The sequence below is a fragment of the Athene noctua genome, chromosome 3 (assembly GCF_965140245.1).
Source record: "Athene noctua chromosome 3, bAthNoc1.hap1.1, whole genome shotgun sequence".
NCBI classification, from domain to species: Eukaryota; Metazoa; Chordata; class Aves; order Strigiformes; family Strigidae; genus Athene; species Athene noctua.
The window spans coordinates 22,977,425-22,997,759 of record NC_134039.1 but is presented as its reverse complement, the minus strand read 5'-3'; the positions used below and the strand labels follow the sequence as shown (position 1 = coordinate 22,997,759).

General features: G+C 38.4%; 1 protein-coding gene across 2 annotated transcripts; it reads right to left on the bottom strand.

Moving 5' to 3' along the window:
* Positions 1–6,488: 6,488 nt before the first annotated feature.
* On the bottom strand, positions 6,489–20,277 carry GOLT1B (golgi transport 1B). 2 transcript variants are annotated; one of them, XM_074902270.1, is made up of 6 exons: positions 20,168–20,239; positions 19,225–19,289; positions 15,961–16,052; positions 13,960–14,138; positions 10,476–10,557; positions 6,489–9,112 (listed from the first exon to the last, which is right to left on the bottom strand). In XM_074902270.1, exons 3-6 carry the CDS (start codon positions 16,042–16,044, stop codon positions 9,074–9,076), a joined length of 384 nt encoding a protein of 127 aa, XP_074758371.1. In that variant the 5' UTR covers positions 16,045–16,052; positions 19,225–19,289; positions 20,168–20,239; the 3' UTR covers positions 6,489–9,073. The 2 variants fall into 2 exon arrangements, with proteins under 2 accessions (XP_074758371.1, XP_074758370.1); XM_074902269.1 differs by lacking the exon at positions 19,225–19,289 and having other exon boundaries at positions 20,168–20,277.
* Positions 20,278–20,335: the final 58 nt, after the last annotated feature.

Below are 20,335 nucleotides of genomic sequence, written 5' to 3'. Positions count from 1 at the left end.
TAGATCAGGATTTCCCTTCAGGAAAGTCATGCTGAATCTGCCCCTCGTGTGATATTTATCCATATATCCTTTTGCATTTTTTATTACAGATTCTACAGTTTCTACAGACTTACTTCAGTATCCTGAATCCCACTAGAACAGAAGCTGTTTGAATGCAGTTTTACCGTTTCCAAACCTTAATTTGCCAGTCTGAATGGCATTGTGCTGTGAGCCCTTTTCCCTTCTAACTTCTCTGCATCATGCTCCACCATAGATACATTTCAAGTTATCCTCAAACTACTGCCAACTGTTGAGGTACAGAGCAGAACCCATGGCCTGGGCATAACTAAGAAATAGGAGAAGGAAAGGAAAGGGAAAGGAGAAATGTTGTCTGAACTACAGATTTCTGCAAAGCCAGGACACCAGGTTATCTAGGATACATATTGAAAAGAGATTTTTTTATTGATAGTCAAGCTGGACCTGAACTTGTAAATAAAAAACAGAAAAAGGAGACCAAAACTGAGAGAAGCTACAGAAGTTACCTCAAAACTTACTGCAACATCCCAAAAACTGAAATTGCCATTAGTATATGTGCCCTATAGACCTATTTTTGCAGTGTTGGCTTACATTACCTCAATCTGGTTACACTTCCTTATGTAACACTCCAGCAGTTATAATGCAAGGGACACTGACTCTACTTTTACTGATTCAGTCAGTTGTATTGATCTATCAATAAGAACATAAATTTTCTATATTCTGAATATTTTGTTTTCATAAAAGAGGCCATTGTTCATTTCTATGCTAGATTTTCCATTAATGCAAAGTATTCCATGAATGCTTGACAGCACTGTTAAACTTTAGAGCTTTTAATGCATAAATTTTTCACAGATATGAGAGAACTAGGTAATTTATATGCTTCAAGTCCAAAGTGTTTCCACAAATTCTAGAGATTCATAGGGCAAATAGGAGCTGTGATACCCAGGGCCCTAGGGGCAGATTAAGTTTGTAGAGTAGCCACAAAACTGTGACGAGTATGCTCCATTCCTTTTGCTGGTCTGCACAGAAATCATGCAGATGTGCACAGCATTCCTTCTGCTTGCTGTGGGCTCGTGAGTGGAATTTTTGCAGAAAACCAAAGGGGTTTCAGTCATGCACATTATCCAAACCAGAACTGAATAAACTCACATTTTATCCACATAAATACGAGGAACTACCATTGGGAAAATCAAAAGGCTCTATGATATAAAGCCAAATGGGGAATTTTGAAAGAGGCAGCTTGTATAACTCCATAGTTCTACAAGGAATGGACGGCAGAAGCCCATAGCTTAATATACTTTCAAAGGTTTCCTCTTATAATGCTGATCTATATAAAGAGGATAGGGTGAAGGTGGGTAGAAACCAGGTTTTTCATTTAAGAGAAAGCTGGGATTCTGAGATGTTTTTTCTTCTGAAATGGAATGAAAACTTCCTGTAGTAAAATGTGGGGAAAGCAATTTTGATTCAATCAAAAGGTATTGTTTCGACAAAATTTGTGTTTCAGTTTAATTTTGATCTTAAATTTTCAAAGCTTTTTGTAATATAAGTGCTTTTGAAACATGTTCCAAAGCTATTCAAAAAAACCCCAACAAAAACAACACAAACAAAAAACACAATTTCTTTCTAAAGAATATCAGAATGGTATGTTTTGATCTTTCTGAAATAATTTGCTTCTACTTAGCTTTTGTACTAAAACTCTATCACACTTAGGTTCTGCAACTGCTTGAAAGTGCACTGGCACAAATATTTAAAATAAAAAATATCAACTTTCATCTAAAATCTTCTTCAGGGAAAACTTGTGACTGATTTTAGTCCCAAAACTAAAACTCTTCAGAAAAATTAAGAAGGTAATTGCAGGACATGTTTTCCATATAGTTGCCTTGCAGAACTGGGAATAGAGTTGTGGAAAGTTTTTAAAGTCTTGAAGCAAGCGAGGGAAAAAAAGAAACCTTTGGATGAGAATCAGGTTGGTGTTGTAGAAATTTCCTAAACAAAAAAAAAAAAAGTATTATGTAAATATTATACATATATATGTATTCATACATGCACAAAATATTAGGTTAAGATAATTTTAAAAATTATTTTTCTTTCAGAGGAGGACAGGTCATTTGGAGTCTTGTCCTTTTGGGCTACAACAGAATGACAGGAAAAGCTGAAATAATAAACTTTATAAACATAAAGTGAATGGTTGCAATTACTAGTCTTCATTTTGGAAAAGGAGAAGAAAAACTTAGGATTCTTTGTAGAAACAGAAAGATAAAGGCATGGTGGCCTCTTTTGTAGTTACAGGCACATGTCACCTCACAGATGGGCTCAAGTGAGATGCAAGGTTTCAGTGGATGCTATTTGCAGAGAAGCAAAACCTTTTTGTGGCAGCACCTCCTCCTGGTGCTTGTTTCCTCATTTCCATCCTCATGACATTTTTCCATCTCCTTGGACACACCATCTCCATTGTGTGTGGGCTCTGCAGTAAAATGCATTAACAGAGTGATCTGGATTTAAAAACCCCAGATAAAAAGCATGGGAGTAGAAAGTAATTGTAGATGCTAAAGGGTGGGAAGCATCTAAGCTGGCATCCTTACAAAGTAGACTGCGTAATCACACTCTCAGAAAGAAACATTAAAAAACAAGTCATGAGAGAAAATAAAGGGGAAAGCAGCCACAAAACATCTGACCACCAGGAAAACACCAAGAAAAAGGCTGAAAGGAAAAGGCCTGCATGTGTGAGGGTAATAGGAGCCAAATAAACACAATACATCTTATGGATTCTTCCTAAGTAAGCACTTTTCTTAATGTGTTGCTTATTTATTCCCTGAGAGGTAAGAAAAACATTACACTTTGGGAATTAACCAAGAACAGTTTGTTTCCAACATTTCTTCCAGACTTCTGTTTTCCGGCTCGGCTCCTCTCCTCTCCTCCTCGAGGAGATGCTGAAGGTGGCAGCAGCACCTTAGGGGCTGAGTCTGCAGCAGAGTCCGTCTCAGCTGGCTCCATCTGAAGCTTTATCACCCAGGCCACACAAATCCTGAAGTCTCATTAATATCAACCCAATCCTTCATCTATTAAAGGAAGCACCATGATTCTTTTTCAGCCTGTTTTCCCCATCTAAGATAGCTCTGAAGGTTTAATAACTGGTGGGTTGCTTTATTCTCCCCCACTCAGGCCTGCTGAAAAACTGGCAGAGAAGTAAGAGAGGAGAAATACTGGATGTTTTGTGCTGTCATTTTTTTTTCTGGAGGTGTAATCAAGTTGAGGATAATTCTCCACATAAGTTCATAGAATCATAGAATCATTTAGGTTGGAAAAGACCTTTAAGATCATTGAGTTCAACCATTAACCTAACACTGCCAAGTACTGAACCACATCCCTAAGTGCCACATCTGCATACCTTTTAAATACCTCCAGGGATGGTGACTCTACCACTTCCCCAGGCAGCTTGTTCCCATGTTTGACAACCCTTTCAGTGAAGAAATTTTTCTTAATATACAATCTAAATCTCCCCTGGCACAACTTCAGGCTCTTTCCTCTCATCCTGTCACTTGTTACTTGGGAGAAGAGACTGACATCCACCTTGATACAACCTCCTTTCAAGTAGTTGTAGAGAGCGATAAGGTCTCCCCTGAGTCTCCAGGCAAAACAACCCCAGTTCCCTCAGTTGCTCCTCGTAAGACTTGTGCTCTAGACCCTTCAGCAGCTTTGTTACCCTTCACTGGACACGCAAAATTAGATGGTTAATGATAAAAGCCAATGAGAGCAGCCAGGCCACCTGGAAGACTCACTGCTGAACTGGCTTCAATATGAAAACTAAATCGATATTTAAAGACTGACCTAATGTGATCTTTTTGGGTGATGTAAAACATCTTGGGCCAATGCCTTTTCTTTGAAAGCAGTAGAATTAAATTGTGGAAATCAATTTTATATCTTGATTTCTCTGATGTTACTGGAAGAGCTTTTGAGTACCTCGAGAAAAGCAGGCAGTGAGGCAGCTGGAGAGTAGCAAGTGGCAAGCCTGCTTTCCCAATCTCCAAATGACAACCTGACTGTTTCAAATTCATCCAGCCAAGAGAGGGGCTGACATGCAGCAGTGTTTTGGTATGAACAGCTTTCTACAAAAGGTCAGCATCCACTTTGTGTTTTAAAGCCACGTTGTGGTTCACCAGACTAAATCAAACCAAGCTTAAAAAGACTACAGAAGTACACAACAAGGCAGCCAGAATTTTCCCAGACGTTTTCCGGGTCCCACTTACCGGTGGACTCCAAACTGTTGACTCGTTGTGCGTCTGATTTGAGAAGATGACGACAATAAAGTGTCATTTTGCCCCGACCACATGGGGTATCACCACTCGATCCGCAGCCCCGGCTTCGCAGTTGTCACCCCGCTGGCTGCCGCAGGGGCCGCGGGCGCCGTGCGGTGCTCACGGGGAGCCGCCGCCCCTCCCGGGACATTCCCGCCGCCCTGGGCGCCCCCAGGAGCTTCACTTCCTCGCGGCTCCCCCTGCTGGCCGGTTCAGGCGAGGCACCGGAAAAAAAGGAAAATGGGGAGGTTGCGGGTCACCTCCGTTTTGCCCGTGGTCAGGCGCACCGCCCTTTCGGTGGCGCAGGAGGCCAGTCCTCGGTTACACACACCCCGGCTCCTGATCTCAACGAGGTCTGCACCCCCGTACCAAACTGCAGGTTTAATGCTGTTGCCCTCTCAGCGGAGACATTCCTGTATGTGGTATGTCAGCTAGGAACCCAATGCTTTTATGAGCTTTTGGCATCACATGCAAGCAAATACTTCAAACCTGTATGTTTTTGTAGGAGATCCATTACATACCCCAGCATAGCAGTGCTACTACTTCAATGAAAAGTGATATTTGCCAGAAAGTATACAGGAACACACATGCTCTTTAGCACATGTCTGGAGGTGTGCTTGCTACTTCAGCAGGTGAACTAGACACATTAAGGACTGGTAAAAAACACATAAATGCATTTCTATAAATAGACCTCGAGCAATAGCCCAAATTATCAAGTCATAGCACTTAGTCTAAGATAATTAATTCCATATCAAATTACCCCACATCAGTCCTGTCATTTTTCTGTAAATGGCTACATATTTGTGAGAAGGTTTACAATAATTCTGATGAAATTAGACTTGGCAACAGATTATAGCAGCTGCAGCATCTCTTTGTTGGACTGAGCATAAAATCCAAGGCTTCTGAAAGATGCTTTAATAAGCCAGGACCAATACTGGAGGGCTAAAGCTTAGAACAAATGAGCCACAAAGGCCAAATTCTGCCAGGTAAGTTAGTCTCGTACACTAGCACACTAGCACTATCATAGCTGGTAATGGCAATCTGAAGGGCAGCAGTAACACCCAAAGCAAGTCAGGACACGGCAGCCAGAGAAAGAGAGACAGGAGTCCAAGGGTTGGGAGCAACAAGTGAAGAGAGAGCTGGGAGACATACATACTACATTTGGTTTAGGGACATGAGCTCTTGCTTTCCAGCCCGATAAGCAAGCCAGAAATGTAACAACTGGATGAATCTATACCTTGAAATCTGGCAAGAAAACAATTTTAAAGTAATCCAAGAAAACCTCATTCCCACATGGGCAAGATACCCTTCTTTACAATGTTTCTGATACAGACTCAACTACAGTGGTACCATACTGTGAGCAGTATCAGAGTCGAAGTATTCCTGGTTAATAAATGGCAACTGTTTACTGACAGTAACTGGACATGAGCTACATACATATTAACATTGTACTTCTCACAGTTTAACAAATGTAACTAGATGTAGCTGGGATTTTTTCCCTTTAAATTAGGGAGCGCCAATTCTCTGGACTTCTTAAAACAGAACCAACTTTGGCTACAAAGTTTAGTTGAGAGGCTAGAACTTTTGCAAAAATAAATTTTTAGGGCATCAACTAGCACAGAGCACCAACACACCTCAACAACCAATTAAAATCCCTGCTTTGCTGTTCTATTCCCCCTGAAAAACCTCAACAGAGGGCTGCAAGCTTACAGAGCACCACAGACTAGTAAAACTGCTTATCAGGCCACCCTCTAGGATATAGAGAGCTCATGCTCGTATCCTTGAACTAAACTGAAAACACAGGAGCTAGAACCTGCTCTGAGTTCTAGGCATGTGCCCTCTTTCTCCTAAAGTTTTAGTTACTTCCTGAGAATGAAAAGGAGGTAGTTTAACAAAGAATTTTAACAAAAAATTTCCACATTTTGTTGTGATGTGTTTGAAACTGAACCTGAAAAACTAGGGGGATGTTTATGTAAAAGACTTATTGTAAAAAATAAAAAAAAAAAAAAGAAAAAAAAAAGGAAGAAACCTTTCCATTTAAGATTATTCAAAAGAAACTATTTACTATGAAAGTCACAACAGCATAAGATAGCCAAGCAGTAACAGCATGCACTCCCTAACCTTTGAAAAGGAAAACTTGTCAAAATACTTTCTTAAAGTGTGCATGTAAAGAGACACAAAGACAAATTATAGAAAAACATACCCATTTATTCAAGGTATGACAAGGATATTTACAGTATTCATTTTCTCAGAATAAGATCCATCCTTATGATTTTTAAAGCAGCAATTATAAATTACATTTAAATGGGGAAATGTTCTAAGCATGTTTCTGTTAAAGATATTTTTACAATGACAGAAACACTTTAAGGCTAAGTCATTTTGACCTTAGCTGCCACCCACATTTATCTTGGCAAAACTGTCTCAAAGACATTACCTTGAGGGAAAATGACTATGCTAAATTCAACATACAATTTTGTTCCCTCAGATGCTTTTCACAATAGTTCACATCTGACAAAAACTGACTTCTGAGTTTAAACAATGAATTAAATAGAAGTGGGATGAACTGCCTATATCCTGGCATTTCAGAGGGCTAAAAAAATCATATACAGCAACACATTCATCACCTCTGAAAGATATCATCAGCTTCCTTTTTGATGAAAGTACTTCAGCTTACCAAGCACTTTGCTTTCAGAGCTCCATAGCCATGTGGTACAATCCACCTTTCCCATCACATTACTTTCAAAAGACAGGAACAAAAGTCTTCAGGTAGCTGACTTCCAATGTAGATTATGAATACTGCCTGCTTTAAGTACTTGATTCCCACAGTACAAACAAGTGCTCTGCCAAAGCAAATAAGATGAGTTTGCTAAACTGCTGTAGTGTTATTCTCTAGTCATTTTAACACACAACAGATCTACAGGAGCACTTAAAATTGGTTTATCTCTTGAGGTAGAAGCCACAAGTCATATTCAGTCCTGTTTGTAAACTGCAACATACATGCCATCAGGCAAACACAGCCATTTTTTGTCATTTGTAAAATAAAACACTGATTTTTCAGACACTATTCATTGCAAATATAATGGCATTTTTTTCCGCTAAATCATTCTGTGCCTGTTTGAGAAAGAAGTAAATTAAACGTTGGGAATAGTAGATTGTGGCTATTTATACAGTTATAATGAAAATAAAACATGTCTTATGCAAATAAACTTAGCAACTTCCAAAAGGGCTGGTATATGAGGATTCTTGTTAAAAAGTTTATTTTGGAAAATACTAATTTTAACTGCATAATGAAGGAAAAGAAAACAATCCAAAACCCAGTCGTTAGACCTTTAAGAATACATAGCTACTTGAAATACTATCATTGCATTTTGGTAATTTTTTTAGGATTACATTTAAGGGAAAAGAAAATTAAACACAACAGCAGCCCCCAAAGCCTGCACAAATACAGTTTACTTAATGATGACATTTTGTTAGGTGAGGATACTACATAACTAAATCTATTGAAAGTGGACAATGTTTAACATTCCAATAGAAGCAGAAATTTAACCCTTGCATTAGTAGGGGACATTTATTCCAAATTAACTAAGAATCTATGTAACAGCAAAGTTGTTGCTGTGACTGATAGAAGTTTTAAGCTATCTGAAGATAGCTCAAGCAACAAGTTACAAAACATACAGAGATTGGCACTTGATCTTTAGTTAGCCTCATTAGCTCGATTTTTCTCCCCATAGACTCACATACACAGAACTTTTAATTTTTCATTTTATTACTGTAAAAAATAAGTCAATTTGTAGTTCCAGAGTAAACAAAGAAACCTTAGCTTCAAACTATTTAAAAACAAAGGTTCAAATTTTGGTAAGATACATTTCACAGGGTTCATGTCAGCACCTTAACCAAATGCATTTTTTGTGAACTAAGCATATTTCACAAAGTTTCGTGTTAGTGACAAGGGGCTACATTCTCAACTGGATGCAAGTGTAACATGACACAAGGAGAACAAACTGGAAGGGGAGTGTGAGCCAGTTTCCAGAGTTCCCTGTTGAGTTCTACATGTTCAGAATCAACATTTAAGACCGCAGTTATTAAAGATTGACCTTTTGCATATTCCGAAACGGAAGGCAAATACAATCAACTTACATTTGGCTTTGAAACATTAAGATAACAATGTTTTATTTCAGCCACATATTTACAAAAATGTTTACAACAGAATCGTGTAGGGTTTCCTTTTTTTCATAATACACTTAAAGATGAATAGTCATCTTAACCTTCATGCAAAGATGCACCTCTTGTTACACAAGAAGTTTTCTGTTGATTTTTTTTTTTTTTCTTTTTTTTGTTACACTCTGATAACAAGCAGAGGGTGGGATAAGTTTGGGTCACCCTTAAAAACATAGGCCTGTTTGCCCTACTGCACCTTCAAAATAAGGAGGTAAAGTACAGGCACTGTTAATTCCACAAGGATTCATTGCCTCTATCTTTTTGTTCCAAAAACAACAAAAATAGTCTTGAACAGTCGTCACATGGGTTATTCCATGACTTTCACCTCTTCAAATTACTTCCTGAACTCTGGAGTTACTTTCCTAGAAGCACGCTTGCTGAGCTTCTTTTCTAATGTATATTGTTGACTATACATTTTAAATTAAACTGTTATGTAAAGAATGTAACAAGCTTTTCCTTTGTACACAACTTTGTGCTGAGTATTCTTCAAAAGGATTTCATAAATAATACAGTAAGTTTAGAATTGGTCTTCTGCCCTCTTGTCGTTATACCATGTTGTTGCTTTCTCCAACTTTATCTACAAGCTGTAGAAAAGGAGACAAAAAGGTTTTAAGCTGCATGACATTTACGTACATTGAAATTACTCTCAAATATTACTTGCTACTTGCACAGTTAGTATGCGACTGAAAATGAGAGTCAAGTGGTACTCACCGAGATCTCATGATTTAAGTTTGTGAAAATTAAAAATCTTACAATTGTGTTTCTGCATGACATGTTTTTCTCATATAGACATTAACAGTGCAACATGAAGATGTAACAGAATGAAAAGGAAACAGAAGAATGCAGATAACACTGCTAGCTTAATGATTAAAACAAAACAATACAGTATCAGCCACACATGCATTAGTAGACCAAGTAAGATATTTCAACTGACCATTACTGTGGATTCTCTTCTGAGCCTACGTAGGCTTTGAATAAAACATTAACAATTACCTTTCTAAAACAAGATTTAACCCCATTATGATCAAACTAAATATGACTAAGTAAGATCAATTGACAAATTAAATATCCAATTGATCATGAATTCTAAGCCAGAACTTGGCCTAACTAAGATTGGAACAGATGATCTTGAACACTTAATTTTTTAAAAACCAGCCTGTATACATTTAAGTTATACCCCCTATTAATTTTTTAGTAATAACTATTAAAACGGTTACTTTCAAAACTAGGATTAAAAATGTTTGTGTTAGAATACATACCAAAATTAGCACAGTAAAAGTAGTTGACTGAAACACCCTAGACTACCATCTTTCTGGCTCCTATTAACTGTCTTCAAATCTCTGGCTATTGGTTAATAAAATGGAAAACTGAATTTGAAAAAATACAAATCTTAGTAAATAGCAAGATGTAGTCTGGTGCATTGGACCTTAATAAATATATATGATGAACGATTATGCATCATGAGATTTTCTGGATTCACCATACAAGCTGCAATTTAACATTGAACTAAACTGTTTGCTTTTACAGGCCTCTTTTCATAAATTTATCCAAGTACTACACAAGAAGAACAGTGTCCTCCACATTGTACAGACAGGAGAAGAGGCACAGAACAGTGGCATGATTCGCTTATCTGGTCACCTAGGGCTAACAGTGAAGCAGGAAGCAGAACCCAGTGTCCTGAGTCACACTCCAGGGCTCTTTCCACTTCACAACACATAAGCAGGGGCAGCTTCTGCAAAGGTGTCCTTTTTGTTCTTTTTGCATCTAGAACTCTTTCACTGGGAATGAAGGCGATCTGTATGGTGCAAGAATTATACAGGAATACACGCAGAGTAACTGCTCTACAGTTCTATTTGCTTCATTTCTGATGCATTTCTACTATTGCTGTAAGAATGGAATAAAAACCAGTACAAGCTTCAAAATTTGCACGATGTACCAAACACTTACCGAGCTTATACCAGGTAAATTCAAGAGATATCCAAGAACTGGAACTCTTCTAATGAAGCCAACCACCACAGGAAAGAAACCCCTTCAGGTAAGGTATCAGAAGATTGTATTAGTTTTTTTATAATCACACTATTCTCATATTGCTATAAAATGAAGAAATAGGAGGCATTTTTTAAACCAAGATTACATAAAGCCTTGTAGCTTGTTAGCAGCACATTAATTTTACCAAATGTATCAACATACGTTCAGCAGAGATAGAAGAAAACTGGGAAAGAAACAAATTTTTAAAGGGACTTAATATTCTTCATAGCTGGCAACCTCAGTCAGCTCTTAAAAAAATAATGAAAGAATATTCAACTTAGTCAACAGAACTCACACTCCCAACTCATTTCTCAAAATTACCATACATATTTTGAGATGATTTATTTTTACGTTATAGGAAATACATTCTTGCAATACCCAATGTAAAAACAAATGAAATTAATTCTGAGTAAACCCATTTGAAACCATATATGGTGCTCTTTACATTAACCAAAGAAAATGAAACATGCCAGAGTTGCATATTTGCTTATTTCACAAATTTATGTAAAGTCAGAGATTTGAATCATGCTGCCTAGCACAGCTGCTATGTTGCAGACCCCTGCATTGCCCACTTTGTCTCTGCAGCAGGAAAATAATTTTTCTATGGCACTATCTCAGTTGTTTGCAGTCAATTGCAGCAGTTCAGCTGGTGGTGGCATCCTGAGGTATCTCTTGCTGAGCTATACATTCCCTGTGTAGAATAAGGATTAACATGTAATGAGACCTCAGCCACAGCAAAACAGTGAAGTTACACAAGTCTCATCATCCTCTTCACTACATCAGTAAGAACTACTTGCTGGGCAACATCAATACCAGCAAGTTTTTCTTGGAAATTTTCTTTTAAAGACCAGATTATTTCAACAGTCCAGTAAATTTTGATGCGGGGCACACAAACCACTTGTGATGAATTAAAACAACTGGTGTAGCCAAGAATAAGAAATAGTCAGTACAGTTAGGATAACATTGTTATCTATAACTCCGGATGCCTGTAACCTGAACAAGGCTCCAAAAGCTGCTTAGAGTACTAGAGGTATTGTCCTATAATAGCCTTCTCCAGTGAATGGAGTCTGAGCACGAGGAAGTATGGCAAAAGACTAAACCTCTGACAGGAAACTTACGGCAGCATGTTAAATAAAGGCAAGAAAGGAAAGATGTTTTAGATTTAAAGCAGAGTAAACTAATAATTGTGTGTATGTCTCACTTCAGTCAGATGCATCTCAAGACAAAACAATCTTTGCAATCCTGTCATTTAAGTGTTCCTGTTCACTAGTATCTAATCATTGCTTTGTGGACAGCAGGGGCTCTGCAATTACTGCTACAGGGCATATGAAAGGTGACTGTGTAGAAGTAGGCTAGATATGCAAATAAACAACCTACAAGTAAAGATTCTAGAGGGACCTGAAGACCTAGTGGAACTGGTTTAGTGGTCTAAAAAAAAAAAAAAAAAAAAAAAGACTGAAAAAAGTACAATACAGTGGTTTACATTTGTAAACACTGTATTCAGTGATTTGGTTGTATTCAACTCTTAGTCTGAGTTGAAGTGAAGTTACCAGAAGTTTAAAATTGCTCTTGATAAATATAAAGGTTTTCTGTATAAAAGTCCCGGTAACCCACATAAATAGAACCATTAGGATACACAGAAATAGCCATCCTTACAACATACTGCCCTAACAAATCCAAAGGTGCATAAATTGATCTGGTATTCCTTGGGCTTAAGAAAATTATGTACTTCAGAGACTGATGATAACCAGGGAAGTTTTCTGTTGTGCAACCAAACAGTGGGATCCTGAGGAATCATATAAAAGTGGAGCCTTTCCTCAAGCATCATTTTAACTTCTTCAGAAAGGATCAGGTTACTGGGAACACAATATTGGTTGAAATGAACAAGACTGAAGGAAAAAAGTCTTTGCTTGAAATAGTAGCTAGCTAACATTGTAGCAAGGGATTCAGATACTAAGAACTATTAAGCACTAGAAAAGACCGTCTAGAGACGTTTTAAATTAAAACAGGTCAGATAAACGTTCACATCTGGAATTATCTATCCCTTGTTGATACTCTTCTGGCTAAGGGGTAGTCCCAGTGACCCAGGGATAACTACTGACCTTCTATAATTCCTTTAACTTTATTTTATTCTGCTAGGCCCTGGCTAGCACCAATAAATAATTCATAAACACACCTGCTTAAACATACTAATTTATAATGCTTTTAAGATCTTTCAAAAGGAGAAGTGTTTGGCTGGACACAACTCTGCTTGTTTTGTACTGGCTGATTAAACCCAAGTGCTACATTCAGTGAAATACTGTGATTTTCAAAAGACTTGCAGTAGAACAATGAGAAGCATATATTAAACCTGCAGAATTAATTTTCAGAAATCTCACTGTCTTCAGTAGAACCCAAGTTAAGATTTTTTTTCAGTGACATATTTAAACATTTTATTTGAACTAAATACAAGATTAACGTAGAATTTTATTGAGTGGAAAAAAGAATGCCATGAGAACAGCAGTTTGATTCCAATTAACAGGAACTGTACTATTTAGCCAGTAGCTGAACACTTCAAAAATATTTTAGGTGTCTGTTGCTAGATTAATAAGCAATAATGAAACAGTCTTCATAGGAACAGAAGTCCAAGAACAATTAAAAGTCTCCCTTCTTATTAGCATATTTTGTACTTTGTTCTATATGTTCCCTATGAAGTATGGAACTTCAACCATGAAAATAAATATAAAATGTAGATATATACAGGTTATAACACATCAAATGATTTCACCATTACACTACATTTATGAAGAAGTTAAATGACACATTGTGAAAGCTATAACATGTATTAGGATTGCTGTTTAAAAAAATAATAATTTTTCGTCTTTCCTTAACTCAGACAAGATAATGGTAACCAAAGCCAGTAGTTCTGACTATACTAGGGCAAAAGGGTAATGAAACATGACATAAAACATCTTTTCACTGGACGACCACAGTAATGAAATTGTAAGGTTATAAACCTAGGATGTTTGTAACCAAGTACTTTGCTCCATTTGCTAAAGAAATGAACAAACCCCACAAAAAAAAAAAAGTATCTAATATCCCTAATGATTAAATACTTGAACTTTGCACTGCTAATAATTTGGGGTCCCAGATATTTTGAAGCTTTACAATTCTTTGGTTAGACATAAACAGTACCAAAGCCAGTTTTGTATATGCCTCACAAACATTAGCAGATTTGAATCTTGGAAAAATACTTAGCTAACTTTCCACCTCTTGCAAATGTAAATCAACAATTTTATATAAAATCTATCAAAAGCGAACATTTAAAGGTTGCCACTTTGCCAGCTGCAATGTAGCAACATTAAACAAATATATTTATTCCTAGATACACCAGTACAGAAAGGTATTTTGAAACAAGTCTTACCTGAATAATAGGAAGAACCCATAAATTTCAAGGATCATTCCTATTAAAGGCCAACCAATGAGAACTATGAGCACACCACCAAGGAAAAAGCCCGTTGCTTTCATTTTGTGTTTTTGAAAGAAGAATCGAAATGTTCTTTCTAAACCAATAACAAAAGACAAGCCAGCCACAAATAAAACCTAGAAAAGACAAAAAAACAAAGAAAAACCCCAGCTAATTGTATTCCTAAGTTTAAAGTATAAACATGTATATATATATCTTCTACAAAATCAGGTTGCATTTCTTGCACAACTTCTTACCATCTATGTTTTGGTATTAAAAGAAGAAATTTACTAGTGATTTTCTTTTGTAAAGTCCATCTTAAAGCATTTGTAGCTAACATTCAAAACTCTTCTCTCAGCTGCTTAAAAGGAAGAAGTCTACCTTTGCGGTCTCTAACAAACACAATTATAACTATTGTCACCAGGTCTTTTGACACATCTGTCCTGTAACACAAGGACAATCATTATCCACAAGCAGTGCTGAAGCTTAGTACTACTTACAGCAAAGGTTCCTAAAAACTGAGAACACACATGTTACAAAAGCAACTCTGTTCTGTACTGTGGGCATCTTCAATAGCTTGTATTGATCTACTGAACAGCACAAAGCCGAAAAAGGAAAATAGCTGAAGAGTATTATGTTATTTTACTTGTTGGTTTGGGTTTTTTTACACTTGTACAGTCTTTCTACCATAGTATAGTATAGTTCAGTATAGACTGAACACTATCACACAAGCCCCAACTAGTCAGAACTACTTTTAGTGTCCTTTAGCAACAGAACTTATAACTATTTCAGCTTGCAAGCATAAATCCAGACAACATTTTTGCTGAGAAAGGGACAGTATCTCAGATTTTACTCAAGATTATAGATTAAATTTAAGCTTTTTATATTATTTAAATAAGCCACTTTAACACCTCTTCCCCCTTCTGATATAATTTCTTTTAAAACTTTCTGTAAGGACACAGTACCTTTTCTTGCATAATCTTTGGTTACCACATAGGCTGCCATTGCCTCTTCCTACCTACGTTTCTATCATTTTCCCTAAACCAGATCTCTTATTTCCACCTTGCATTAGGAAAAGAAAAAATAAGCATTGTTTTATTTTTTAAACTCTTTCACTATATGCTTTATTGATGGTTCAGAACAATGCTTCAACTAATAAAAATGTGTATTTTAATTTGGGTGCATATTTTCCTTCAGTGAAACTCAGTATTTGACTCTGCTGCCACAGAATTAAACTGATCGTTTTGACCACAGACTTTTAGGCATCAGCAAAAGAGAATGCAAACCTCTACCAGGCTGTGCTCTTGGGTTAGCGGGTGAAGGCAAGAACAGCAGAGGCGCAGAGATTATCACATTCAGAAAACACCCTGTCATTTTATATTTGCTTTGGATTGGGAATTTTGTGTACCAGAACTAGGATTTATTTTTCTATGACGCTTTGATCTTGTAAAAACTGAAGATATTAAATCTCTCCACTATGAAGGGTGATTGGCTCTTCTAAACCCAGACTATCAGCAATTCATACTTCTTTCTTTCCTAATAAAACACTGCAAAGCTACATTTGCTAATGTGTACAGAACACTTCACTATTCTTATCCAAATGCATACTTAAATTTGACAGTTATCTTAAAAGATGACAAAAGAAAACATTAGTGATGGCAGCCAATCTGAAGATTGTATTTGCAGCAGCATAACAAGCTGCTTCTTGTCTGACCAACACATCACAGGCTTGACCTAGAGGTATGATATTTAGATTCATGTGAGCTGTTCTAACTTTAATCAGGAAAAATTATTCACTCCTGTCACTGAGTATAACTCTTGCTTTATACCAAATTGCCACAGTATTCCTTGTGATCCAGTTTCAAATTGATAATTTATCCTATTTTTAGTTTATTTTTAATATATCATATACTGAATTCTAAGCAGTGCAGAATCTAGGACTAAACAGAAGGCACTTACATTTCCAATAGCCAAAAGAGCTTTGTCAAAGAAGAGTATCATTCCAAAGAAAAGGAAAAACACTCCAAAGCCTGTTAGTCCCATTCCAATCTCTGAAAAAGAAACAAATTTAGGTATGTAACAAAACATAGTACCAGGAAAAACTCACACATAAAGACCAAAAAACTCAGAACGGCCAATCTACAGCCATTTTAAATTTATAAAAAAAGGTCAGCCTATTTTATGACCACTTAAAATCTCTCCTGAGTGTACAAATATAGTATGTCTTGTAGACACCAATTATTTAAATAGACAAAGATCTTTGAAAGCTGCTTATCAAAAAAAGTATGTATTTGGAACTATATAGTGAAACTAAATGCAACAACAACAAAAAAAAAGAATCATGCATATATATAAAGACCTCTTTTGATTTATTGCTAGTATGGAGAAAAGGACTTTTTTGTGAACAGGTAATGAAACTTTGTTTACTATTTGCAACTCTTATCCCATAACATTTACCGTAGTAACACAAGCACCCTAGGCCTTTCCATCCTCCTGAGGCCTTACATTCCACCTCCCATAATCTTGCATAGCAGCCCCACTTCCCATAATTTCTGGACTGAACACAACTCAGACTAATGCTATAGGCTCCTTCCAAGCTACACATGTGCTGATAGCTATTAAACACTAGCTTGGGTCTCCAGCTAGTTGCCAGTATTCTCAAAACTAGTAGATACTAAATATCTTTGAGTTCTGCCTGTCTGTAAAGGTTGCTCAAGAAATACTGGGAAGGTGAGAGCAGAATGGAAGGTTCGTCTAAGAAACCAGGCTAGAAATGTCAAACTATGATTAAAGCTACCATCTGACAATAGCCTCCAAGCTATCCTGAAGACCGTGGTTAAAAATACATCCCACTTTCAAAATTAAACCTCTAAGGCCTTCCTTCGACTCTCACACAGACTGATTGGGAGAGAAATCACAGGAAGAGCAGCAACATGGCTGCAAAAATCTTTGCATTTATCTGCGCGCTCACCCTTAACATTTATTGCTATCCCTGTGACCAGAGAACTTAGAAAGCTACAGGATACATAAAATCAGCTAGCAAAACCAGCCCTAATACCATAGGCAGGCTGGCAGCCCAGTTTGTGTCTCTGGGTATATATAAATATATTTTGAAGTTCCCAACAGTTTTGTAAAGCCTGAAACACACAAACAAAAAAACCCACCCACTAACACAGTGGTAATTGCTACTGTTAGCCAGATCTACCTAAATGTATTTTAGTTGCACTTTTGACTGCAATGTAGAGCTAGTTGATCATTGTTGCTTGAAGAGTTCAGGAGCAAAGACAAGAGTGATATTCCTATTTCAGAACCTCCATTTAGTTACTGCATAAAATTTTAAAAACAGCTGAAAGAGATTTGTTAGAGCAATATTCAACTTCCCAAACTTCTTGTAAGGGCTCATCTTTCAGCAAGGCTGAAGATCACATGGTGTTAAATCTGTAGTTCTACCCTGTATTGCCTGCCCCTTTAAGCTTTTGCTATGAGGGTTTGAACCACCCAGAATTAAAACTAGTAAGTAACCTCCTACAACTTATTTACTCCAGACATTCTCAATACTTGTTTACAAGGAAAAATTGAAAAAATAGTATTTTCAATAAATCTGCTGACTGAAGGCAATATAACAATTGCAATCTGCCCTTTTCTCTAATAATCTTTTCTTTAGAAGAGCAGAAACAATTTGTATTCTGGCAGGAAAACACTTGGAGACAGGACTCCAAAGAAATTACCAACTGCCAATAAGATAAATATGCAGTCATGGGAAGCGAGTATTCACTCCTCCCTGCAAACACAGCACAAAGTAGGGATCTAGCAAGAAGGCAGAGGCCAGCTCCCAACAGCTACGCAATTACTACTCTGACACTGCTGTACTCACTTCAAACATGTTTGTAAGCACCTACTCCTACAGCAAGTTCAGATTCACTTCAGAAGGCAAAGACGTTCTCTGTTAGTGGAGGGAAAAGAAAAAAAACCAAACCACCATTCTCATTGTCCCAAAATTACTGCTAAAAGAAGATAAGTAGTCCAGGGCTACTATTCTCTGTTGCAGAATCTCAGAAGAAGGTATTACTGACGTGATTCATATCAGAATTTGGACATGTATTTGACTAGCATTGTTAGAATAAAAAAACCCAGCACACTGACATTTGGTAATTAATCTTTGCAACAATGACTAGGAATTTTTTATAGATGGTGTGAACTATTTTTAAAATGCTTTCTTCTGCACCAGAAGACCCTTCCCATATTACTCAAACACAACATTTTCAACACCTAGAAATGCAGAAACACATACCAGCCATGTGACATTTACTCTGGATTTTTAAAAAGTTATGATGTACTGAGAGAAAGGAGCAATGCTTTCTCAATGTTCTGCAGAAATCCTGTAAGCTATGCAAGAGTACCGCAGTATTGTATCAAAACAGTTTAGTAAATATTAAGACAAAATTAAGATACATTGCTTGTGAAAGTTCAGAGAGGACAATGCACATTCTCTATCTTTTGTATAGAAAGTAAGAATGGAATCATGCACTATAGGCTTGCAGAACACAAAAATTAATGCAGTTTATAGTTTATTAAGTTTGAATTTTTTAATTATTTTGCTAGCAGTATTTTTTAGTATTGAAAAAATAATTTGCTTTGAAAAAACTAAGTGCAGTCTTTTGCAATTACTGGTGATTTATAACACTGTTCAGTGAAGCATTCCAAAAAATGTTCTAGACTACAGCTGCAAATTTAAATTTCCAAACATCAACTAATGTAGTGGTCCTCTCCAGGTATTTATCATGCTACTCTACTAGTGACTCTATGATGAGCTCCAGAGAGCAGTGAGTTTAAAAATACCTGACTAAATATCTTCAGAATTTCAGAAAAACTTATCAAGGCATCACTGACCTTAACTTGAGCCTGCTTTTCTGCCTGTCTTCATCCTCGGCCTTGACTGGCTCTCCAATATCTCCTTCTCCAGAATCCTGCTATCAAGTTAAACTTAGTTCTTTCACACTTATTCTCGGTACCCATCAAGCAGGCTCATTTTCTTTCATGGCAACCATGCCAGAACCGTATCATATGCGAGGTGTTAATTCAAATCAAAGACCTAACATTCTCCTTTACCTCACAGTTTAAACTCTTATGAACTCCTTTAATTTGATTTCTTTGTAATTCCCCTTTCAGCATCTGTATTTCCAAATATTTCCATTCAGTGAAAAGAAAACTACAGTTACATACAAGTACTTCTTTTTCCTCTCCAGATTGAGTGTCTGGTCCTCACCTTAAAACCCCCTCAGTGTCACCTGCAAACATGTAGTACAGTAGCAGTAAGTTAAAAGAAACACAGCAAAGCCATGTAATTAAGTGATTCCAAACCACTAGCGTCTACGTGGAGGCATACTAGAAGACTTTAGCTAATTGTTACTTTTGTTTACCGTTCAACTTTCATTCATTCTCGTCATCGCCACGCCACAGCAGACCTGCCAGCACGGAGGAGCTCGCAGCGCGAGACAAACGCAGGTAGCCACAGCGGCGCGGGTGAATGTACCATTACACGGAAGCGGGCTTCGGCGCTGCCGAGCGCTCCTCCGTAGCCTCGCACACCAGCTCGGTTTCCCTTCCACCTGGCAGCTCACGGTACCACCACCAGACACGAGGCCAGGACCAGTTCTAACAGCCCTCACGGAGTGGCCACGCCGACGGGCGCGGCCAAGTGAGCTCCGCCTGCGCCCTCCCGTTCCCACCCCGCGGCTGGGTTCCAGCCGGTGCCTGCTGCGGGCGGCAGACGGACGCACCGACGGCTCCCCCTGAACCACAAAAGCCGAACTACTCTCCGGCGACTCCCACCCCAGCGCTGGGAGCCTCCCCTCCGCGCCGCACTCCGCCAGAGCCTCGAGAGGGCCTGAGCCGAGGAGGGAGCAGAGCCCTTTGCAGGGGCGCTTCGCCACAGCAGCCCACGCCGGGGCCCTAAGCCCCAGCCACTCCCGCGGCTACCACCGACACGCCGCGGGAACGTGAACAAAGGGCGAGGGCCCGGGACCGGCGGGCCAGGCCCGCCCCGCACTGCTCGGCCGCCACCGGGGTCCCTCCCCAGCCTCCGCCCCGCAGCTCGGCCACCCCCAGCCCCACAGAGGGCGACCCGCTCCCCACGGGCCGCCAGTGGCGAGGGAGCGGCGCTTACTCTGGGTGTCCGAGAGGGAGATCATGGTGGCGGCAGAGCGCGGGGCAGAGAAGCCGCAGCTGCGACAGCCACGTCTTCCGGAAACACGCAGCCCCCTTCGCCTCGCCGCGGGGTGAAAGGAGGCCGCCGATTGGCGGGACCGAGCCAATCGGCGGCTACGTTGTTCGC

What these genes read in the sequence shown, in the direction of transcription:
- GOLT1B (XM_074902269.1), bottom strand. Translation starts at nt 20,192, where the DNA reads ATGATCTCCCTCTCGGACACCCAGA. An exon ending in CTCCCTCTCGGACACCCAGA is followed by an intron (nt 16,053 to 20,167) that starts GTAAGCGCCGCT and finishes TTTCTTTTTCAG; the next exon opens with AGATTGGAATGGGACTAACA. An exon ending in ATTTACCTGGTATAAGCTCG is followed by an intron (nt 9,113 to 10,475) that starts GTAAGTGTTTGG and finishes CCTTTTCTACAG; the next exon opens with CTTGTAGATAAAGTTGGAGA.